At 41.7% G+C, this 26,193-nt stretch overlaps 1 protein-coding gene across 1 annotated transcript in view; it reads left to right on the top strand.

Moving 5' to 3' along the window:
* Nucleotides 1-26,193, top strand: part of LOC135049248 (amine oxidase [flavin-containing] A-like) — a 261,522-nt gene that overhangs the window by 131,273 nt on the left and 104,056 nt on the right. Inside the window, exons 5-10 of the mRNA XM_063955623.1 lie at nt 925-1,016; nt 3,063-3,204; nt 7,866-8,015; nt 9,923-10,082; nt 10,940-11,036; nt 14,245-14,298. Coding sequence (XP_063811693.1) covers nt 925-1,016; nt 3,063-3,204; nt 7,866-8,015; nt 9,923-10,082; nt 10,940-11,036; nt 14,245-14,298 — 695 coding nt within the window. The remainder of the gene's footprint in view (nt 1-924; nt 1,017-3,062; nt 3,205-7,865; nt 8,016-9,922; nt 10,083-10,939; nt 11,037-14,244; nt 14,299-26,193) is intronic.

Raw genomic sequence — 26,193 nt, forward strand, 5'->3', positions numbered from 1 at the left:
ATATTGGTAGTGAGTACACCTGGATGTATGTCTTTATGTGCATAGTTAAAATGAATGTCCGTTTGATTAAAAGTGATCCCAATATATTTTATGCATCCTAATGGTACATGGAACTCTTGGGATTATTCAGATTGCATCCCTGGCGGTGGCAGCAGTGCGCTCGCGCAGGTCCCGTCCTGCGCATGTGTGCGCAGTTAATGTGGTTAGGTCGTATTAACTGTTGAACATCTCTGCCTAATTCATGAACCGTTGCAAGGACGCCATGGGGAAAACAGGGACAGGTCTGCGTTTTCGGGGTGGCTGAGTGATGTCACACGCAGCCATTCCGAACGAAATATAGCAGTGGGACTTCCCTAGCTCTCTACTTTCCGTGAGTGTGCACTAATTGCGGTGTGATCGCAATTAGAGCGTGGTTGCAGTTGGTGGGTGGCCGGTAGCATGCCTTGCCTTGCAGTGGGCTTCCCCTAGCAAAAAGCAGAATCTGTTACTCTTACCGAATGAGGTCCTCCGCACATTAACCAGTTTACATGATTTTATGACCTTTAGTGTACAAGCAAATGTAATACAGCTGCACATTTTCACAGAAAAACTATGTTTATTACTTTATTGGCAAACAATTAGCAAATGTGTATTACAAGTTGGATACGATATGGAGACTCCAGACTTCACCACAAAGTAAGGCTGTTGTTCCGTGGATGCACAGCCTGTAGCTTATTTGTATATATAAAATAATGCATTTTTTTCTTGACTAAATACACAAAAATATTTTTTACTTAGTTTTAAAAGCATATCTTTGTTTTCATTTTAACAAAAGTATTTTTGAAAAGTCTCATGGCAGCTACCATGAAGCATTGTTATTTACTGTGTGGAGACACAAAATTCTTTAGCTCAATAATAATTTTAAATCATCTATTTGGTTTTCAGATTCCGGTTGATGCCCCGTGGAAAGCTCCTCATGCAAACGAATGGGACAAAATGACAATGAAGGAGTTTATAGACAAAGTTTGTTGGACAAAGTAAACTTTTTTGTTTACGTCAGTTTGATATACTGTTATAGTAGGATTATGTTATATGAGGTATTGTTAAGTATATGGATATTAAACATCACCAAAGTATTCAAATAAAGATAAGACCGCCAACTTACAAACTGTAATGTAGCATTTCGTATGCAGATACAGACGAGGTCGCACTAAGGATATAGGCATGCCACATATTTTAATCAGCAGAGTCTGCTTGTGTGTCTTATTTGCATAGCAATGTGAATAAAATGCATTTTCAGCAAAAAAAGACACCCAACACTAACAGAGTTGCACGGGACCTGTCAGCTTACTCAAGCCAGGATCTCCTGCTGCGTGGTGTATTGAGGCAAGATATATGAGGGCACATCTGCAGGCAGATGGGGACTTGCATTAGCATAAGGTAGTAAATCTCACTTTCGCTGTCTTAAATCCTACTTATACCCCTTTCACATCGCACAAATAACCCGGTACCGACACGGCATATTGCCGTGTCGAACCGGGTCAGTGTGCGATGTGAAAGCACACTGGCCGATTTAGCGGGTCGCCTGACCCGGTAAATCAACCCGGTAAAAAAGAAGGGTTTTACCCGGGTTGATTACCGGGTCAGGTGCGGTGTGAATGGGAGCCGTGTCGATGCGACACGGTTCCCATTCACAAGATAGGGAGAGGCGGCGCTGGAGATGAGCTCATCTCCCGACGCCGCCTCCACCCCCGCCCCTGCTGCTGCTGCGCGCTCCGTTGTTATGGCAACCGACCCGGTATATTGCCGGGTCGGAAAGCCAGCAGCGGAGTGCAAATGCCGGATCCCACCCGGTAAGTACACGTTTGTCTTACCGGGTAGGATCCGGCATTTGCAGTCTGAATGCAGCATTAGCGTCCAACTCAGTATCAGGCCCTTTATGTTCATTTCTTTTGGCCATTGGACAAATTGTCACCCTCTCCATTTTATCATGTTTATTTTAAGTAAGCTGGGCTGAACTAAATAATGTGCAATATGTTAAAATAGGTATCCGTTCACATGGTCGACCATGTTATGGTCGACAGTCATTAGGTCGACCACTATTGGTCGACATTGACATGGTCGACACATGAAAATGGCCGACACATGAAAGGTCGACACATGAAAAGGTCGACATGAGTTTTTTTACTTTTTTTTCTTTTGGGGAACTTTTCCATACTTTACGATCCACATGGACTACGATTGGAACGGTAAAGTGTGCCGAGCGAAGAGGTAGCGGAGCGAAGGCACCATGCCCGAAGCATGGCGAGCGAAGCGAGCCATGCGAGGGGACGCGGTGTACTAATTGGGGTTCCCAGTCACTTTACGCAAAAAACGACACCAAAAAAAGTTGAAAAACTCATGTCGACCTTTTCATACGTCGACCTTTCATGTGTCGACCATTTTCATGTGTCGACCATGTGTCCATGTCGACCATGTCAATGTCGACCAATAGTTGTCGACCTAATGACTGTCGACAATAACATGGTCGGCCATTCATACCGGAACCGTTAAAATATGGGCATCAGTTAATTTAGTTTTGCAGTTGGAAAGTACTTTTAAAGACAACAGGAGTCCATTGTCTACATTGTTGTAGGACATAATATAAGGCAATAGGACGCATGGGCAGCTTCTGCTGATTAATGATGAAAATACTGTAGCATAGCATTTTGTATGCAAATACAGTCTCAGTCACACACAGAATATAGACATGCTGCATATAATTTTAATCAGTAGAAGCTACTTGTGCGCCCTATTACATTACTATGGGAGGTATTCAATTGTTTGAAAAGTCAGTCCTATCTAATAGGAAAAAACATACACTCAACCGACTTTTCAAACTACTGAATTCTACCCTATGTGTCTAAGATGCATTTCCGCAGTAAAAAAACAAAACAAAAAAGACACTCTGTGCTACTGAGCTATGTGGCACTCACGCGTTATGTGTAACGCAACGTGTAGCGCACGGAGCAAAGATGTAAGAGGACACATCTGTATACCCCTTAATGTGAATTTTACATAATTACATATTTATTTTTGAACAGAACAGTTAAAAGGTTCGCTCAGCTATATGTGAATGTGAACGTCACCTCTGAAACACAGCATGTTTCTACTCTGTGGTTCCTCTGGTACACAAAGCTCTGTGGGGGATCACAGCGAATGTTTTCAGTAGAAAATGGAGGACAGGTAAAACTTCTTTTTTTTCTAGACACAGTTTTGATTTTCTCTTTTATAGAATAGTAGCCATTTTATATTTTTGAATTTATAATTCACAGCTAGAATGCAATGTAGAACATGTAGTTTTGCATGAAAGGAAAATGACATTGCACTGCAGTGGGGCGAGTTTTAAATGGGTGAGCAAATTTAGAGTTGGGAGGGGCACATGTTCTAGCTCAACACTACATGCTAATGTAAAGAAAAAGCTTGCCAGTATTTCTATTCTACGGTATATGCAGAAGTAGCCAATAGTTTCCTTGCATGGGTAAAAGTAAAATATTTTTGAACTTCTTGCATCTCAACATGGTTTCTTTAATTGGATTTTCTCCTTACTCTAAATGAGCAATTATGTGCATTCATCTGAATATCCATGGTCTTAATTAGCAATTACAATCGGGACCAAGTACTGATAAAACATTTAGCTAAGTTTATTCATTTTTGTCATGTCACCTGAAGACTATTCAAAAGCAGCTTCCAGTCTGGAGATAACGTAATATAGCTGAAATCAAATTAAAAGCTGAATGGAGTACAGAGATTGTTACCCGAAAGTGTGGCTCTTTTTATCTGGCGGATGGAAGAAAATAGGCAAATATTGTTCCATATTTCAAAATAATACTTTTCATTTGTGTTTACAGTATTGTGGTGTTTTCAGAAAATGTACAAATATATTCTAATACCAAACTGCCAATAGTTTTTCATCTTTATCTCAGAAAAAAATTTCAGCTATACAGGTCCCACACTTAGTCAAAATACAAAAGCCATTAAAGTTATCTTCATCCAGATTCACTGTATAATTCCATGTTCCCCAAGTTTGGAAATTATCCCTGGGAATAGGGAAATCACAGGCCACGGTCTATTCTAAGGGAGTAGCTTTCATCGGTGGGTGTGTTGAGGCATGACTTTGTCAGGTACTGCAGCGGGTATCTACCATTGGACATTCTGAGCAACCATAGGGTTGCTCTAATGGCTGATGGTGCAACTTTCAATAGCGGATTAGGGGCCTAATTCAAGGTTGATTGCAAAACAAAAAATGTTCTCTAATAGGCAAAACCTTGTGCACTGCAGGTGGGGCAGATATAACATGTGCAGAGAGAGAGATAGATTGACAGCTAGAACCTGATTGTTTGCTGTGTGGCCAACACCACAGTTTTCATGTGCACCAGTTTTCATGTGTCCACAAGTGTTTGTAGATTTTTCCACTTGACTAACAACTAAAGAAGGAGAGCAATGTTTCTATCTTTGGACCTGCGTATCATTTTTGACAACAAATTTTGGTTCATGTCAGGATAGGTTCCCTTACTCACATACATTGGCATTTTTCTTGGCTAACTTGCTCAAGCTACATAAGGTTGGATGTTGATCATTGGTTTACAGCAATTTTTAAATGTTGCTACAGAAGCTTAATTGAAATGAGATTTCTGCTTTTGACAAGGTCACTTATTTATTTATTTATTTTTATTTATTAACAGTTTCTACTATAGCGCAGCAAATGGCGTTGCACTTTACAATTGAAAACAACAGTGATAGAACAAAACTGGGTATTAACAGACAGTCATAGATGTAGGAAGACCCTGCTCACAAGCTTACAATCTATACTTCAGGACATTATGTGTTTGTTGTTAAGCTACTCCAGTTTGACTTTTACTGTCTGCTTTGGGCCATTGTCATGTTAGAAAATAAATATACTGCAGCAGGATTTCCTTAAGGATTTCCCTGTACTTAAGTCCAGACCGCAAAAAAGTGTCCCCATAACATTATGCTGCCACCACCATGCCTTATTGTAGGGATGGTTGTGCAGTGTTAGGTGTGCTCCAGGCATAGCTCTTACTGTTCTGGCTGAAGAGTTCAAGCTTGGTCTCGTACAAGAGTATATGTGTTTCCCACATGTCTTTGGGCAATCTGTAACCTGGCTTTGTTGTGAGATGGTTTCAATAAGGGCGTTTTTCTTCATTACAACCCAGATTTATGAAGCTATTGTTGTTCCGTGCACAGTTACTCCCATCTCTAATGTTACTCCTTTAGAGCTGTCACTGGTCTCTTGTAGGCCACCTTACTACCGCTTTTTTTAACCCAGATCCTCAATTTTGGGGGATGACCTGTTTTAGGCAGATTTGCCGTTGTCCCATTATTTTCTCAATTTTTTTTATGGAATTAACTGTGCTTCAGGGTGTGCACAATACCTTGGTTATATTCTTATAGCATTCTACTGATTGCTACTGCTCTATGGTCTTGTCCCTGATCTGCTTGGAATGTTCTTTTGTCTTGGCTTGGAAATGTGCTAACTACCTGGGGATCTCACAGTGACCAGTATGTTTCTGCTACAATCATTTGGCACACCATAACTGCACTGAGGTGGTTTTCAATAAACTGCTGTTTATGCGACTTGTGCAGTAAGTTGGTTACTTCAGGAGAAATCTAATATGGTTATTATAACACGGAGTGAATACTAATACAATCACACATTTTCAGTTTGACAAATTATTGGATTCAATCATTTCAATAGTTTTTTTTGGCACATTACTGAGTACTGGACTGTGTGCCCATTAGTCGGAATAAATTAGAAATCCCAAGTAGATCCATAGGTGTAAATTTACTAATTGTTCTAAAAATTAAAAGTGGTGATTCTGTCTATCATTTCTCTATTGCATCCCAGAAAATGATAGAGACAATCTGAACGGTTACTACAGGCAACATCACCACTTTTCATTTTTAGAGCCTTTAGTAAATTTACCCCAGTATGTTGTAATACAGGTTGAGTCTCCCTTATCCAAAATGCTCAGGACCAGGGGTATTTTGGATATGGGATTTTTCCGTATTTTGGAATAATTGCATACCATAATGAGATATCATGGCGATGGGGCCTGAATCTAAGCACAGAATGCATTTACGTTTCATATACACCTTATACACACAGCCTGAAGGTAATTTTAGCCAATATTTTTTATAACGTTGTGCATTAAACAAAGTGTGTGTACATTCACACAATTCATTTATGTTTCATATACACCTTATACACACAGCCTGAAGGTCATTTAATACAATATTTTTAATAAGTTTGTGTATTAAACAAAGTTTGTGTACATTGAGCCATCAGAAAACAAAGGTTTCACTCTCTCACTCTCACTCAAAAAAGTCCGTATTTCGGAATATTCCGTATTTCGGAATATTTGGATATGGGATACTCAACCTGTATGTACACTGATCAGCCATAACATTAAAACCACTGACAGATGAAGTGAATAATGTTGATTATCTCATTAAAATAGAACCTGTCAAGGTGAGGGATATATTAGGCAGCAAATGAACAGTTAGTTCTTGAATTTGATGAGTTAGAAGTAGGAAAAATGGGGATCTGAGCGACTTTGGCAAGGGTCAAATTGTGATGGCTAGACGGTTGGGTCAGAGCATTTCCCAAATGATGGTCTTGGGGTGTGTGTGGCAGGTATGGAGTTTTTAGTACCTACCTAAAGTGGTACATTGGATGTACAACTATTATGTTACAAACACGTTAATTCTGGGTATGATAGAAAGGTGTCAGAACAAACAGTGCATCGTTGCTTGCTGCATATATGGCTGTGTAGCAGCAGATCAGTCGAAGTATCCATGTTTACACCTGTCCACCACTGAAAGAGCCTACAATGGGCACGTGAGCATCAGAACTGGACAATGTAGCAATGGAAAAAGGCGGCCTAGTCTGGTTAATCATGTTTTCTTTTACATCACATGGACGACTGGCTGTGTGTGCGTCATTTACCTGGGGAAGAGATGGCACCAGGATGCACTATGAGAACAAGGAAAGCCGGTAGGGGCAATGCGATACTCTGGGCAATATTCTGTGTGTATCCTTGGTTCCTAGCTTTCATGTGTATGTTACTTTGACAAGTACCACATACCTTAACATTGTTGCAGACCAAGTACAACAATTGCAGTGACCTTTTTCAGCAGGGTAATGCTTCCTGCCATACTGCAAAAATTATTTGAGGAATGTGACAAGAGTTTAAGGTGTTGACTGGACCTCTGAATTACCCAGATCTCAATCTGATTGAGTATCTCTGGGATGTGCTGGAAAAACAAGTCCAAGTCCCACCTCACAACTTACAGGACTTAAAGGATCTACTGCTAACATAGGCAGGTGGTCTTAATGTTAAGGCTGATGAGTGTGTACACACACACACACACACACACAGACTTGTATTTTGAGCCTGTCATTTACTGGTATGCTAGTTATAGTATCTGGTATTGCATGGATTTTTTTTCTCGCCTGTCCCCCCTGTCTTTCTTTCATTTCTTCCCCAGCCTCTCCTTCTCTTCTTTATCCACGCCCCAAGTCTGTGTTTCTCATTTTGGTACCCCTCCTGCTGGGGTATAGGCCACAGGCTCCAGGTGCAGACAAGAGGGAATAGTCCTTACATCCATGCAGCACTGGCTGAGGGTGAGGAGAGATTGTGTGTATGCATAAAGAAGCTAACGAGAGCTGCAATGGGAGATGGCACCTGTGCTAGACAGAAAAAGCAACTGATTATATGAAAGTTTAGACAGAGAGACAATTGTATTCATTAATGTTTAATGTTTATATTGTAAGTTTTACTGCTTTTGTGCATTTAACAAAGTCATGACCGTTTTATTTCAAGGAGCGAAAGTTCATTGGAGGTGCTGGCCAGATTAGTGAGAAATTAATGGAACAGCTTCAAGATCGAGTTAAGTTACAGAGACCGGTGGTCAGACTTGATCAGTCAGGTGAAAATGTCATTGTGGAGGCCTTAAACCATGAAGTCTATCATGTAAGTAAATTAGTTTAATGACGTACTTGCTGTAGAATAGATGTGCCTTTACCTGTGGAAGGTTAAATTTAGAGATGAGCGGATTTGGATTTTCTTAACGCCAGAATTATCGCAAGTTCTTTTTTCTGGATTTTTCTTATTGGCTAACCAAAACAGGTGACGTCCGTGAGCCAATAAGGAGATTCGGGTAAATCCGAGTAAAACCGAACCTGCTCATCTCTCGTTAAATCACATGACAGTAAAGTAAAAAATGCACTGGGTGCAATTCCTGGTTTCAGAGGAGTCAGTTGCCTCATAGATGCACAACTTGGGTCAGCCACGGACATGATTTCCATTCTACCCAATCGTATATTATTATGGTGTTAGATATTTGTCATTCAGAACTACTGTTTAGGTGGCTAATTTGGCTGAAAACATCTGCATTTACTAACAAGTTCTGCCAGTGTGTATATCTTATTATGAAATGGAGCCAATGAAGCTAATATATATATATTTATATATTTATATATATGCGAAAGCCCTCACTCACTCACTGACTCATCACTAAGGGGTCTATTTACTAAGCCTTGGATGGAGAGAAAGTAGATGGAGAGAAAGTACCAGCCAATCAGCTTCTAACTACCATGTCACAGGCTGGTTTTGAAAAATGACAGTTAGGAGCTGGTTGGCTGGTACTTTATCTCCATCTAGTTTACCTCCATCCAAGGCTTAGTAAATAGACCCCTAATTCTCTTACTTCCCGATATGTTAGGAAGCTGAAATTTAACATAGGTATTCATCAGGTGGGAAATAGAAAAACTGTGTAATTAGAATTTTCATAAACCTCTCCTAGGGGGATGAACAGGGGGTTGACATAATGATGTCATTACTGATGCGTGGCTTGCGTTACGTGAACGATACCACCCAAATGGACAATCGGATCATAATTTGGATTGTACCTCCAGTGTGTAGAATTTAATAAACTACAAAAATGGTTCTGTCGCTTTTTACCATATCTGCTACAGGTGCTCCTCGGGTAACGCCAAGAACAGTGGATTAATATTTACTTATTCATTTTTTAACACTATTTCTCTATTTTAATTACATTTCATGTTTATATCACCCTCTCTATAGCTCCGGCTTCCTAAATACTAATTTATTAACACTATAGTTTTTTCACTGGTATGCTACGCTGGGCTTTCTGGCTTATGCTGGTGTTTTGGGGTGCCACACCCTGCACCTAGATATAGCGCTAGGGACCCCAAATATATAGAGACGCCTTGATGCGGCTTTGGGGCTTAACCACACATTTGCGCAAATATGTGTAACGAAGATCTCTGAATTCTATTATTATGTGGGCTTTATATCTGGTTACTGTTATCATTCAGGGTGTTGGGGGAAACCAAATGACTTTTTTTCTTGCTCAGAAATACCCCTCCCTTTCGAGCACCTGAATGATATCACTAAGCTAATTGAGCATCTACCAATATATATATTACTTTAAGACGTCTCAGATTTACAGCTCTATAGATTTACCAAATTAACACAAATTTATATTTACAACTGTGAAAATCAGAAACTCCTGTGCAAAGAATGGGTAGAACAACTAGTATAAATATAAAGCTACAAAAACATTGCTGATTTATTAAAGTATAGAGTGAATTGTATGTTCTAAATTTTCTTGGTTGTCATCTTTCAATATTTGGTTAATAATTTATTACAATAGATTTATTCTTCTGTTAATTGGATTTTAATATACTTTCATGAAACATGCATGGAGAGATGATTTAATGTGAAAAATAAGTTTATATTTGATAAGTCTGAACTTCGTAACTCATCAAGTTATTGTGTTCAGAAATGTTTTCATTTATAATTATAGCAAATAGTGTAACATATAATTATGAGATTATAATATATATTTTTTGCAGGGCAAGTATGTTATCAGTGCTATACCACCATGTCTAACTATGAAGATCCACTTTAATCCAGAACTCCCACCAGTTAGAAATCAGTTAATACAGAAAATCCCAATGGGATCTGTTATAAAGTGCATGATGTACTACAAGGAACCTTTTTGGAGAAAACTGGGTAAATAAACAATTCAAACATGTATATGAGTGTTCAGCTATATGTTTGTGTTATTTCCATTGCTTTTGCTTTGTTTTTTACTGTCTATCATATCAAACTTCAAGCTGCAAACCTACAAAAATTAGGAGATCTCTTAAATGTAAATCACTGTGGCTGTAAAAAGAAGTTTGGTAATTAACATTTTTCCTTGGTTTGCTTCTTCAGTCTGCTATTAATAATTTATAATTACTGTATGCACAGTTTGCATATTGTCATGTAAAAACCATGGCAACCACAGTCACAGGGCACATTTGGACTGCCCTTCTGACCTTAACATATACTGTAACCCCCGTCTACCACCCCCGCCCCCTTCACATCTCCTACCGCTCTACTGTCAAACAGCATGCAGAGAACACTGATTGTGCCTGGCAGCCATACATGTTACACTTTAGAGAGATTTTGCAAAGGAGATGATATGTAGTAAGATATATTTCTATCCCACACATTCTGAAAAGATAATATGCTATTACAGAACAAAAAAAAATCTGTGTGGGTTTGCTGCTTCAATACATCTGTTATACAACTGTTACTGTTAAAAGAGACATGTTAGTTATTTTACATATGTTAGGTTTCATATGTTTGTAAAATATGGTTTGACAACATTTTTAATTAATTTTACTGTAACAAAATATTTAATTTCCAGTGTTGCACGTTAGCAGGATGCAGTAATAGAAAAAGATAAATGTGCAAATCCTGTTGATTTGATTTTCTATGGTTGAAAATGAAAAAGCTATTTTAATCATTTCATTCTGCCTTCAAACTGCAAATGTTTCCTTTTTGTTTGTAAACCATTTAATATTTTTTGTCTTTCTCAAAAGATTACAGTGGAGCAATGTTTATTGATGATGAAAATGCCCCAGTTGAGATTGCATTAGATGATACTAAACCTGATGGCTCGTGTCCAGCCATAATGGGGTAAGAAAATGCTGACAATATAATTTGGTTGTGTTTACAGATGTAATGTTGCTGGTCTTATGGTGTGTACACACGGTGAGATTTTTTCTTCCGATTTTGACTATATAGTCAAAATCGTAAGAAAAGTTAGTGCAGATCGCAAGGTGAAAGTCACCTTGCAATCCCGATTCAGTGCCGATGTGCGGCCCCGCGCGGTCAGCATCGCAAGAATAGATAGACTGTGCAGGCAAGTCAATTTTGACTCTCTCTATAGAAGAGATAGTCAAAATTGACACTTAGCCAAAATCGCACATAGTCAGTATCGCAAGCACATAATGAATGTGCTTGCGATACTGACTATGTGCCGACCTAGCCCCTGTCGCATAGTGAGAATCGGGCATAGCCCGAATCTCTCCGTGTGTATGGGCCTTTATATTAATTACTAGCTGGAGTACCCGGCATGGTCCGGGATTTTAAGAATGTCTGTTTACAAAAAAAGTTTAAATATTAAACACACAGTATAAATAACATTGTAGATAGCTGAATACCCGTGCTTCGCTACGGGATGAGGATGGTAAATTAGAATGATAGTTGTTCGTTAATTTACATTGGTTGGAGATCTAGTATATAGGCATATCTTGGTTTCCTGATGCACTTTGTCCAGTGGCTGGACCCCTTTTTGGTCCCCCAAGGGACCCTGCTCATCCCACTATACAACTCTCAGTCTGTGGCTTCCTGCTGCCTCCATTCCCCTCCTCACATCATGTCAGTGCCCCTGTGAAATTATCGATTTTTTTTACAGTTTCTTATATAACGCAGCACATTATGTATCTCCTGATATACTCTGTGCTGCTGGGGGACCATGCTACTTTCACTATTGTGCTACCTGCATTCCCCTCCTCACATCATGTCACTGTTCCTGTCACATGCAGCCATGTCATCACTGACATAACTTGCATGTCCTGATATAGTCTGTGCTGCTGGCCCACCCCTAGGGGTGCTAGTGCTGTGTTACCCCCGCAGTGTTTGTTCCCAGAGTGTAAGTCATATGTGTAGCAAGTTTGGTGTAAATTGCTCCAGGCATTCCAGAGTTATGCTGCTGCCTGGCCCCTAGGGGTGCAAGGGGTGTCTTACCCTGACAGTGTTTGTTCCCAGCTTGTAAGTGATATGTGTACCAAGTTTGTTGTAAATTGGTCCAGGCATTCGGGAGTTATGCTGTCTCCTGAAATACTCTGTGCTACTGTCCCACTCCTAGGGGTGCTGGGGGTGTCTAACCCCCACAGAGTTTGTTCTCAGATTGTAAGTCAGATGTGTACCAAGTTTGGTGTAAATTGCTCCAATCCTTCCACAGTTATGCTGTCTGCTGACATACTCTGTGCTGCTGTCCCACCCCTAGGGGTGCTAGGGGGGTCTGACTGTCACAGTGTTTGTTCCCAGATTGTAAGGCAAATGTGTACCAATTTTTGAGTACATTGGTCGAGCAATTCCAGAGTTATGCTGTCTCCTGATATACTCTGTGCTGCTGTCTCCCCCTAGGGGTGCTAGTGATTTCTAATTGTTTTAGTTGCCTCCACCATTTTTTAATACGCTCAAATGTAAAAGTTCACGATCTTCGCTTGTAAACTGTGGATTTGTATAGAAAGACAGAAGGACAAATTTTCGCTTGTATATAGTAGATCATGTTTATATACCACGTCACTGAATTTTTATTCTAATAAGAATTTTTTCAAACAGGTTTTAAAAGGCAGCCTTTATTATCACTTTTTGTGCCCAAATCATGTTTGTACACAAATACATACACAGCTGCGTTTTCTATGTTACAGAACTGGTAATCATTGCAGGTGAACCTGCCACCCAGCAAAGTACAGTAGATAGACGTCCACTGGAGCCAATGCAAAGTCCTCTGCAGTTGCATACTCATATGCAGCATGAATGCAGTAATGAGGAACATTGACTCTTAGGGTTGACCTATGGCTACACAGAATGGCCGCGGCGGTAGCGCCGTTGCTGCCTGCGTGATCGTAGCTGAAGCAGATACATGCATCAAAAATTACAATGACACGTCTGCGTTTTTGCCACCACTCCCACGTTTACACCCCAAAATGGTCCATTCCAGTCAATTACTCTGCATATAAAATATTAGTGCTAGCACAAGGTACATTGGCACGTGCGCAGCGTGATCATAGCACATGCATAGTCTGCTGATAATCGCTCCATTGTGAAACAAAATTGTCATTGTGTACAAACATGAATTAGGCTGTTTACTCCTTCAATTAATGCTACCAAGCATATAAATCAGTTCTAAATAAATAAATAATAAATAATTTATATTCAAATTTATAGAGAAGTTGAAAAATTATACCAGATTTCTTTGAGATCAAGATTTATCAAATCTTGGAGAGAAATGAAGTAGAGAGAGATAAAGTACCAGCCGATCATCGTAGGTAGTTTTACAGGCTATGCTTGATAAATGACAGCGGGCTGATTGGTTGGTAATTTATTTATCTCCACTTTATCTTTCGCCAAGCTTTAATAAATATGTCCTTTTCTCTGCTTTTGATAATGTACTGTAGCTTTTTTCAAAAATATCTGCTACCCATTGGCACCGCAGTGGTTCAGGTATAATTGATACAGGTAACTGAGACATGTGGTCTTCAGGTTGCCGGCGGCCGGGCTCCAGACGATTACCATACCGGCGCCGGAATACCGACCGCCGGCATACCAACAGCTTTTCTCCCTCTTGTGGGTCCACAACCCCCCTGGAGGGAGAATAGATAGCATGGCGCGCATAGTGCACCACCGTGCCCGCAGTGTGTCGAGCGCAGCGAGCCTGCAAGGGGCTCATTTGCGCTCGCCCAGCTGTCGGTATGCCGGCGGTCAGGATTCCGGCGCCAGTATGCTGGCCGCCGGGAGCTCGACCACCGGCATCACATACTACACCCAACTGAGACATATGCTCTTTATATTAAAAGGGTAAAAATAGATGCACAAACTAAAAATAAACTTTATTTGGATTAACAATTGTTCAAAAGACATGTTTACTATATTATGAAATGTAAAATAAAATCAGAAATGTGGCTGATGATGTTATTCTTGATAAGGTTGTTTATGTTAAATGAAACTGAATATTATAAGAAAAAATAAATACGGACAGTATATTAAATATAGAATATTCTGTTTTAAGCTTGATCATATAATTTATGATAACGTCTGTTTTTCTATATTTCAGTTTTATTTTATCCAGAAGAGCATCTGCTCTTACAAATCTCACTAAGGAGGAGAGGTAGGATTTTCTTTAATTCCTCCACTTACTGTACTGATATGGTCCATGTATGTTGATGTACAGTATGTTATTATTCTATTGTTATGCTGTACAGATGTGTCCTCATACATGTAGCCTCAATACACCATGTAGCGGGAGTTGCCTGGCGTGAGTGGGCTGACAGGTCCCGTGCAACTCCGTTAGCATCGTGCGTCTTTTTGGCGAAAATGCGTCATATTTGCATCTCAGTAGAAATGGTACATTAAAGTGTTTACTAGTAAAACACTGTAGCGTAGCATTTCATATGCAGATACAATCACGTTCGCACACAGAACATAGGCAAGCCATATTTAATTTTAATCAGCATAAACTGCTTGTGTGTCCTGTTCGCATTTGTAAGTAAGATGCATTTTAATGGAAAACATCATGTAAAGACGTTCTGCGCTACCGAGTCACGCCTCAGTATGATGTGACTAGAAGAGCTGTTTAACGTGCAGGGAGGTTAGATGTAAGTGGACACATCTATGGCTTAATCAGATAAATAATGAAAAATGTTAGCGTTATATCTGTGGGCTTCTATTATTCTTATGTGTAATTCACAAATGTGTGATTTCCTATTTTTTTTTCTTTCATCCAGAGTTAGAGGCAACTGTTAAGGGCCCCATACACTAGAACAATCTCATGTCGGAGGTGATCGCAGGCGAACACCCTGGTAGCCTCCCGAGGGGCATGATCGGCTAAGATACATCGGATGCTTCCCATTTGCATACGATATATCTTGGCGATCCTGGGCGATCCCAAGCCATGCCCCCAGATCGGACCAGATTGAATGTGCAGCACATTCAATCTGGAGGATCCGATGCTCACGGGAACGCGGATCGTATCGGTTCGGGAACACCTCTAAAATGCCCGATTTCAGACGATATATCAGGCTGAATGCCCGAATTGGGCTGAAATCGGGCATTATCGCTCTAGTGTATGGGGCACTTTAGCTACAGTTGTGTCCTCATCTAGCCTCAATACACTATGCAGCGTGAGATGCCTGGCAAGAGTGAATCACCAGGTACCGTGCAACTCTGTCAGGTTTATTTTTTACCCCAAAAATGAGTTGCGCTGTGAGTAGGACACACAAGGAGACTGTTGATTCATTTGATATATGACATTTGTATACTGTCTGTGACTACTGAGGGGCAGATTTATTAAGCTCGGTGAAGTGTTAAAGTGAAAGGTGATAATGCACCAGCCAGTCAGCTCCTGTCATTTTTGAAACCCAGCCTGTAACATGGCAGTTAGTATCTGATTCGCTGGTCCTTTATCACCTTCCACTTTTCACTTCACCGAGCTTAGTAAATCTGCCCCTGAGTCTTTAAACGGAGCAGAATAGAATTTGTATTGGAAAAACAGCAGTCTGCGGCTGCTACATTGTAGCACTTTGTGTACAGATTCAGAGATTCAGTCGTACACAGATATACAATATACCAGCTATATAATATAGGGCTCACCTCCCACATATATTTGCATTGGGACCGAAGAATATCACTTGGAATTATGGGGGTCATTCCGACCCGATCACAGTGATCGGGTCGGAACTGCGCATGTGCCGGTGCCGCGGTGCGCCGGCGCATGGCAGCTTTCGTTGCCTAGCGATCGCCTCTGAGACAGAGACGGTCGCTGGGCAGGAGGGGGATGAACGGCGGCAATAAGCCACCGTTTAGGTGGAGCGGTCTGGCCAACGCAGGCGTGGCCGGACCGTTGGGGCGGGGGGCCGTGGTGGCTGCATGACATCTCATACAGCCGCTGCGGCCAGTGGCAGTGACAATTAACTCCTGGCCAGCCGCAGGAGTTGCGCTGGCTGTGAGTTACTCCTCAAATACAAGGCATCGCCGCCATGCAATGCTTTTGTATTTGTGCGGGGGGAAGATTGACATGCGGGGCGGACTAGCCCTGTGCTGGGCGTCCCCCCGCATGTCAGGGAAGATGATCGTAGCTGTGCTAAATTTAGCACAGCTACGATAAACTCGGAATGACCCCCTATGACCATAGAAGGTCCGTAGAGAGATAATCATTGAAATATAATACATACTGTCTAATAATGGCAGAATATATTTCATGTCTTAATTATTGAGGTGAATTTATACACTGCACACTGCGAGACCTGGGCTATAGCTATAAATGCATTTGATACATATTACATTGTACATAATTAAAATAACAATGTTACTTTACACACTAGCTAGGAAGTGATACATCTTCCTGAATGTGAGAAGACAATAAACAGTAGTCAATTGGACAGAAATTGTTTTATTTGACTGCTCACATATAATGTAGGAGATAGATGTTGACACTTTAATTTCAAAATACATATAACATTGAATTCGATGATAATTAGCATTTATACAAGGGCTATTATGCCTTTAATGTTGAAGAATTAAATCATAAGACAGCAGCCACAGTTGATTTAGGATTTTTAATACACATTTCTGTTTCTTTATCACTTTCTTTTAACATATTTCACATATGGCTGATATACTTTATATATAATTTTAATATGTATAAAAATAAAGAACATTTATTTTAACATAACATTTAGGCTCTTGTTGCACCCACACAATGACTTTCTTTATCTTGTGTTGGTGCTTAAGAAATACCTTTTGTATGAGCTTCTGGCTTGAAAATGCAGTCCTAATAGTCAAACCGCAAACACGGCATTCAGTGATTAAGAAAAGAAAGCTTCACGTCCATTACATATACGCATTAACTAACACAACTAAACAATATGGGCCCAATTTACAAAGCGTCCACATTGGATGCTTGGAAATAGTAGCTGGCAACTATCTTTGTTGGCTGTCCTGTCCGGGAAGGTTCCAGCCAGGTGGGGGTGCAATGTGGGGGCGCAATCACATCATTGTGGCCCCACCTAAGCTATATTAGCGTGATTACCGGAAATGTGAAGCTGGAAGAGGAAACATGATAAAGCAAATCATGTCATTAACCAGCTGGACTGCCAGGGCCTTTTTGTTCACTCGGTAAGTGGGCAGCCGATGTGTTACTTCTGGGAAACTTGCCAACTCTTCCAGGCATTCTGAAGAGCTACCCAAGATTTGCAGTCTCCTTGACGTTCCAAGAGAGTATGGAAGTATGCCTATAACCAGCAGGCAATTATACCTATATGATGACCTTTGAATAGTCGACAATTCCACTACACTCTATTAAATGTCCTCATCACACGTAAATGTGAATGCCCAGTTACATCCACTTATCTACAAGTGGAATACAGCTGGGATGCATACTGTACAACACAGATTCACTTATAGGAGCATATTTATTAACCTTTTTTACTAAAATAATGTGAAAAAGGGAATTTTCACACCCTTTTCACATTATGGTGGTCATTCCGAGTTGTTCGCTAGCTGCATTCGTTCGCTGTGCAGCAATGATGCAAAAAAATGGCACTTCTGCGCATGCGAATGCTGTGCACGCACAGCATATTTTAACAATGAACTATATCGTTTTACACAGGGTTTTCAGTCGCACTGGCAGCCGCAGAGTGATCGACAGGAAGAGGGCGTTTCTGGGTGTCAACTGACCGTTTTCATGGAGTGTTCGGAAAAACGCAGGCATGCCAGGAAAAACGCAGGCGTGGCTGGGCTAACGCAGGGCATGTTTGTGGCGTCAAATCAGGAACTGAATGGTCTGAAGTGATCGCAAGCGCTGAGTAGGCTTGAAGCTACTCTGAAACTGCAAAAAAATATTTTGTAGCCGCTTTGCGATCCCTTCATTCGCACTTCTGCTAAGCTAAAATATACTCCCAAATATACTCCCAGTGGGCGGCAGCATAGCTTTTGCATGGCTGCTTAAAACTGCTAGCGAGCGATCAACTCGGAATGACCACCTAGGTTAGTATCACCTGAATGTATTAAAGGGCATTTGGAGAAGTTTTCATGGAAGACTGCTCCAAACCCTTTAATTCACTTTTTGTTAGTAACCAGATCGCATCCAATACTTATAATTGGAAATACGATCTGACTGAATGTACTAAAAAAAAGAGTAAAAAAACACTGCAGTGAGTCCTGTGATAATAACGCCAGCTTCTGCTGGCGTAATTACAGGGCTCACTGTGGATTGTGTACGTCTGCACAGCTTTCTTTGCTCCTAGACAGCTGGCAGTGTGATCAGCTCTGTGTGTCCGATAGACACACAAGCCGATCACTGTGTAAATTTTTTTAAAAAAAGTAAAAAAACAAACAAACCATACCTCCCCAAGGTCCGGTGATCGGTGCTCCGGTGTGTGCTGATGGTCATCGGGGCTCCCTGCTGCTCCTCTGTCCTCGAGTGCAGTAAAGTGATACTGCAGAGCGGCAGTTAACTTTACAGCACCGGAGGTCACAGCAGCAGGGAGCCCTAATGACTAGCAGCATTCCAGGAACTCCAGCCACCAATCCCTGGGTTTGGTGAGAATGCTCACTGGTGAGGGGCATGTGGTTGGTAGTTGCAACAGGGAGGGGGGGTAGGGCAACAAATACAAAAAATATTCTGATAATGCTGCAGAGTGGCATCACAGGGACAGAGCTTGCTTGCAAGCTCTGGGGGTCATTCCGAGTTGCTCGCTCGCAAGCTGCTTTTAGCAGCATTGCACACGCTAAGCCGCCGCCTACTGGGAGTGAATCTTAGCTTCTTAAAATTGCGAACAAAAGATTCGCATTATTGCGAAAATACATCTCTGTGCAGTTTCTGAGTAGCTCGAGACTTACTCGGCATCTGCGATCAGTTCAGTGCTTGTCGTTCCTGGTTTGACGTCACAAACACACCCAGCGTTCGCCCAGACACTCCTCCGTTTCTCCAGCCACTCCCGCGTTTTTCCCAGAAACGGCAGCGTTTTTTCACACACACCCATAAAACGGCCAGTTTCCGCCCAGAAACACCCACTTCCTGTCAATCACATTACGATCACCAGAACGAAGAAAAAACCTCGTAATGCCATGAGTAAAATACCTAACTGCATAGCAAATTTACTTGGCGCAGTCGCACTGCAGACATTGCGCATGCGCATTAGCGACTAATCGCTCCGTTGCAAGAAAAAAATAACGAGCGAACAACTCGGAATGACCCCCTCTGTCCCTGCATGCGATAATTGATATATCTGTGCGATGTAATCAATTATTGCAGTGTGGATTGGGTCAATTTTAACACCTCCCATCTGCATCCTCAGATGCAAATGGTGGTAAGTCGATCACTTACTTTCTCCAAGTCAGGCATTGCTGTATCTCCTTAGCTTAAGAACTAATACATGTGCAATGGTATCCGGACTCCAGGTCGACAACTAAAGGTCGACACACCTTAGGTCGACACCAATTGGTCGACACATCTTAGGTCGACATGGACAAAAGGTTGTCAGGAACAAGGTCGACATGGAAAAAGGTCGACATGAGTTTTTCACGATTTTTTTCTTTTTTGGAACCTTTTCATACTTAACGATCCACGTGGACTACGATTGGAACGGTAATCTGTGCCGAGCGAAGCGGTAGCGGAGCAAAGGCACCATGCCGGAAGCATGCACTAATTGGGGTTCCCGGTCACTCTACGAAGAAAACAACACCAAAAAAACCATTAAAAACTCATGTCAACCTTTTTCCATGTCGACCTTATTCTTGTCAACCTTTTGTCCATGTTGACCTTTTGTCCATGTCGACCTAAGGTGTGTCGACCAACTGGTGTCGACCACGATATTTCGACCTTTTAGTTGTCGACCCGGAGTCCCAGACCCTGTGCAATGTTGTGTTACGTTATATGTAATATTTAATGGAAGCCACATGATTGAAATTAGGTATAGCCTTTAAAAAAAAAAATCCTTAGTGTCACCATTAAACATTCTCTTAAAAAATGTAAGAGTGGCTGTATGCGTAATTGACCCCTTTATCTCATGCCACAGTATTGGATACAGTGGTGCACCATGTTATAGGCTATTTGTAAGGTGTGAGATATCTCGAAACATTCCAGACATATGCAAGAAAATATCACTTTCAATTGTGCAAAATTTCCATAAAATTTGCTAAAAAGTAAAAGTTGGTTTATGCCTTAGAGGACTCGGACGCTCGCATTTGTAAAGCACGGTGTTTTCCTCCGCCTCCTGCTAGCCTGTTGCCCTTCCCCCATGGGAGCCTGCACAGATCATGCAGTAGACAGGGAGGGAATGCAGGTCATGTGCAATACACAAACGCCCACTGTAGTACTGTTTTGCTCACTTACAGTACTGTACTGTAGGTTGCATTTAGCGTAAAGAATCGCTCCTGCAGATGTACTTTGATTTATGTGAAACCTGTGTGCATCCTTCCATTGGATGTACTGTATTGGAGAGAAAAAAAAAATGTTACAGTGAATGTCACGGGAACACATTAAAAATAAGGTTGGCACTTCCTTCCCATTGGTGTTGGTTTACAGTATGCCGTAGTGTACTCGGACGCTCATGTAATTGCATTTCAAAGGCACAGTATTTTTCATCGTCTCCCCCCTACCCCCATCGCCCTTCCCCCCTGGGGGCCTGCACAGGGAGGAAATTCAGGTCCTGTGCAATACACAAACGCTGAAGATCTACAGTACTGTTTTGCTCAGTTGGTAGCGTCAGAATACACTCATTTCATTCCCGCTGTTTAGGTGCATTTAGCGTAAAGAATCGCTCCTGCAGATGTACTTTGATTTATGTGAAACCTGTGTGCATCCTTCCATTGACTGTCTTACAATGTAAATAAAATAATACAGTGCATTATTACAGAAAAAAAAAAAAGAAAGAAAGCACATCAGGTCTCGAACCCTGGACCCCCAGCGAGGGAGGTGGGAGCCTTCACCCCTAGCCCACGACGCCTCATGAGAGATTTCCAATTTCATGTGTGAAAGTACTGCAAACAGCGCCCGGCCCCCGCCCCATTGCTGTTGGTTTATGCCTTAGAGGACTCGGACGCTCGCATTTGTAAAGCACGGTGTTTTCCTCCGCCTCCTGCTAGCCTGTTGCCCTTCCCCCATGGGAGCCTGCACAAATCATGCAGTAGACAGGGAGGGAATGCAGGTCATGTGCAATACACAAACGCCCACTGTAGTACTGTTTTGCTCACTTACAGTACTGTACTGTAGGTTGCATTTAGCGTAAAGAGTCGCTCCTGCAGATGTACTTTGATTTATGTGAAACCTGTGTGCATCCTTCCATTGACTGTCTTACAATGTAAATAAAATAATACAGTGCATTATTACAGAAAAAAAAAAAAGAAAGAAAGCACATCAGGTCTCGAACCCTGGACCCCCAGCGAGGGAGGTGGGAGCCTTCACCCCTAGCCCAAGACGCCTCATGAGAGATTTCCAATTTCATGTGTGAAAGTACTGCAAACAGCGCCCGGCCCCCGCCCCATTGCTGTTGGTTTATGCCTTAGAGGACTCGGACGCTCGCATTTGTAAAGCACTGTGTTTTCCTCCGCCTTCTGCTAGTCCTCCATTCCCATTATGCATTAGCGAACTCAGACGCTCATATATTTTAAAAGCACGGTGTTTATACATTGTACTGTACATTCTTCCTTTTACACAATTACTGTAGTTGCGTCTCCATACACATACAGTACTCCATACTTTTTCCACCGCCTCCCGTTACGCCTACAGTATTGCCAGAGCTGTAGATCAATCCGCCGCTATACTGTACGATCGAAAGTACTGGATTAGTGGAGCATTAGCCACACAGTGGTGGAGATGTGTAATGCATGATGAGTATCTAGATCGCCTCAACGCGCCTGCCTGTGATTAAACTCAGCTATCGCATTAGCGTGACTAAACGCCCGTCTCGGCGGAGAAACAGTCAAGATAAAGGTGGCTACATCTGTATTATTAGTGAAAAACTAGCAAAGAGGGTTCAACCTATTCAATAGTGCTATCTATAATTATTATTATTATTATTATTATTATTTTTTTTGTAGTGTCCTAGTGGAAACTGGGAATCTGTACTTTAGTACCATGCGGTATAGATTGGGTCCACTGGAGCCTGGCATTTTAAAACCTTTAGTGTGTGTATGTGTGTGCTGGTTCCTCCCCTCTATGCCCCTCCTACCAGACTCAGTTTAGAAAAATGTGCCCAAGGAGCCGAGTGCATTTCTCTGGAGTCCAAGCTCTTTATTTAGATTGGGGACAAAACCAACCTCCTGAGGGTTAATGGTTCGTATTCCCAGCTGACAGGACACTGAGCTCCTGAGGTGCTGTTCACACACCGTTAGTGTGTGTGCCCACACCAGCAGCTAGCCGCCTCCCTCTAACAGATGCCGAAGATCGATTGGTGCGGTGAGTGTTAACACTGGGGTCCCAGTTAGCAGACCCCAGGTGCGGTTCTGGCGGCATGTCAAGCAGCGGTCATGGGCCACAAGCTGCGGTGCCCACCGTGGACAAGGCTGGCTCAGGGCTCATGCCCCGCAACGCTCACTGTCCATTAGGGCTTGTGTGTACTGATATATATATATATATATATATGTTTGTTAACATGGGCGGTATAAAACTGAAGGGACCGCGTGCCATTGTAGGGGGCGAGCTTCCCGGTGCGGGACCAGAGGTGGGAAGGCACAATTTCCTGTTGCTGCGGGTCATCAAGACTGCGTGCACGCTGCTCCTCCAGAGACGCACGCTGTTACAGACTCTGTACTGGTACCAGGGGGTCATAGCACTGGGGGAGCACACCAGCGGTACCACCGCTGCACTTCTATCAGGTTATACTCAGAAATCTCACACTGCGCTGCTGTGTTCTGTGTGCTGGTGTCACTCCAGGGGCTCTCTAGGGGCTGTGTGGAGGTGGTTTTCAGTGAGCTGTACTGTATTACAGTTGTGTAGAGATGTCTGTTGACATTGTTATGTGTGCTGCTTATAACTCTACCCCAGGGACGTGCAGTGAGCTAAATGGCTTAGGAGCCACTGGCTAGCACCAGAGCCAGATTTACATGCAATATATGAGCCAAAGGGTACATCTGGGCATTATACACAGGTGCAGCAGTATAAACTCCTGGAAATTTGGTTAGTGTTAATCAGAGATGTGTGGAAAAGATAAGCAGGTGAGGCATAGACTTTTCACTCCAGAGTTTTGGCTATAAAAATTATTATAATAATACAAAGAAGATAATTCAAACAAATTCTTTGTATTTTCCATATACTTTATACAGTCAAAACGTTGGCACAAATGTTAGTATGGCAGGAAAGGCTCTGCCTCACTTGCCTCACCCCACCGCACGTCACTGCTCTACCCCTTCTTCAGTGGGGTCTGTCATGTGTGAACAGTGCTCCTTTTCTCCTCAGGGACACAATTCACCAGCACCTGACTGGCTAGATAGTTTTAAAAGCATAATTCAGAATGTAAATTCAGAATTAGCTGCAGTGAAGAAGGCAAGACAGGTGTTAAAACTGTCTATTGATTGTATGGCAAAAGCAGCAGATATCAGAAAGGCTTCTCAGCCCCCTCTGTTGGTTTCATATAAACGCTCACTGCCACAGGTGCTCCAGTCTGATTCTGATCAGCCTGATGTGGAGGATGATGATGATGATATGGATGAGGACAGCTCTCTGTCCCCTGGGGTGGAGGCCCTCATTTTTGCTGTAAGAGAGGTTCTTCCCATACTGGATCAGGAAGCAGAACCAGATGAGGAGTACTGTAACATTAAAGTACATTGTACTTTAATGTTGCATAGAAACATAGAATTTGACGGCAGATAAGAACCGCTTGGCCCATCTAGTCTGCCCCTTTTTTTTATCCTTTAGGCAATCTCAACCCTTTTTGAACCTTAGTTCTTTGTAAGGATATTCATATGCATATACCAAGCATGTTTAAATTGCTCTACAGTCTTAGCCTCTACCACCTCTGATGGGAGGCTTTTCCACTTATCCACTACCCTTTCTGTGAAGTAATTTTTCCTTAAATTTCCCCTGAACCTCCCCCCCTCCAGTCTCAGTGTATGTCCTCGAGTTCTAATACTTCTCTTCCTTTGAAGAATGTTTCTCTCCTGAACTTTGTTAAGACCCTTGATATATTTGAAAGTTTCTATCATGTCCCCCCTTTCCCTTCTCTCCTCCAAACTATACATGTTAAGATCTTTTAGCCTTTCCGGGTAAGTTTTGTGATGTAGGCCATGCACCATTTTAGTTGCCCTTCTTTGTACACTCTCTAATGTATTTATATCCTTCTGGAGATAGGGTCTCCAGAACTGGACACAGTATTCCAGATGGGCCTAAACCAATGACGTATACAGTGGCATTATCACTTCTTTTTTCCTGCTACTGATTCCTCTCCCTATGCAACTAAGCATCTGACTTGCCTTTCTCATTGCTTTGTTGCATTGCTTTCCTGCCTTTAAGTCACTTGAGATAGTGACTCCCAAATCCCTTTCCTCCTCAGTAGTATGCATCATAGTACCCTTGATACTATATTTAGCCTTTGGGTTTTTGAGACCCAAGTGCATGATTTTGCAATTTTTAGCATTAAACTGTAGTTGCTACATTCTTGACCATTTCTCAAGCCTACCTAGGTCATCAATCATTTGTTTTACCTCTTCCGGTGTGTCTACCCTGTTGCATATCTTTGTATCATCTGCAAAAAGGCATACCTTCCCTTCAATACCATCTGCAATGTCACCAACAAAGATATTAAAGAGAACTGGACCAAGCACAGATCCCTGGGGTACTCCACTGGTAACATTTCCCTCCGTAGATTGCACTCCATTAACTACAACTGTCTGTTTCCTATCCTGCAACCAGGTTCTCATCCATTTAACTGTTTTATAATCCACCCCCACACTTTCAAGTTTATTTAGCAGTCTGCGATGTGGGACAGTATCAAATGCCTTACTAAAGTCTAGATATGCTACATCTACAGCTCCCCCTTGATCTATTATTTTCGTCACAGAGTCAAAAAAGTCAATAAGATTTGTTTGGCATGATCTCCCACCAGTAAATCCATGCTGTTTTGGATCCTGTAAATTGTTTAATTTAAGATATTCCACAACTCTTTCTTTTAATAGTTTTTCCATTACTTTCCCTACTACTGATGTAAGGCTTACTGGTCTGTAGTTACTTGCTTCTTCCTTGCTTCCACGTTTGTGCAGTGGAACTACATTTGCTCTTTTCCAGTCCTCTGGAATAGCACCTGTATTTAGTGACTGGTTAAATAATTCTGTTAAAGGTGTAACTAGCACATCTTTTAGCTCTTTGAGTATCCTTGGGTGTATCCCATCTGGTCCCATTGATTTATCCACTTTTAATTTTGAAAGTTCTGTTAGGACCTTCTCCTCTGTTAATGTACTTTCATTAGCCTTATTTTTATGAATGCCCTTGCAACTTAACTGTGGCCCCATCCCTTCTTCTGTAGTAAATACTGAGCAAAAATAATTATTTAGGTGATCTGCTATTGCCTTGTCTCCCTCTACCAAATGCTCACTCTCTGTCTTAAGTTTTATTATTCCTCCATTTGATTTTCTACTTTCACTTATATACTTAAAAAAAGTTTTGCCCCCTTTATCTACTGACAGGGCCATTTTCTCCTCAGCTTCTGCCTTTGCACGTCTAATCACTTTCTTAGCATCCTTCCGTCTGTCAAGATACACCTCTTTGTCGTTATTATTTTGAGTCTGTTTGTATTTCCTAAAAGCCATCTATTTTGCTTTCACACTAGTTGATACTTCTTTTGTGAACCACACTGGCTTCCTTTTCCTGGTGCTTTTCCTAACCATTTTGATACAAAGGTCAGTTGCACTTAGTATTGCACTTTTCAGTTTTTCCCACCTCTCCTGCACTCCTTCCAAGTTCCTCCAGTCCACCAAAGAATCACTTAAACATCTCCCCATTTTTGCAAAGTCAGCATTTCTAAAATCCAACACCTTTGTTTTTGTGTGACAGGAGTTGGATCCTGTCTTT

The sequence above is a fragment of the Pseudophryne corroboree genome, chromosome 2, assembly GCF_028390025.1.
Source record: "Pseudophryne corroboree isolate aPseCor3 chromosome 2, aPseCor3.hap2, whole genome shotgun sequence".
NCBI lineage: Eukaryota > Metazoa > Chordata > Amphibia > Anura > Myobatrachidae > Pseudophryne > Pseudophryne corroboree.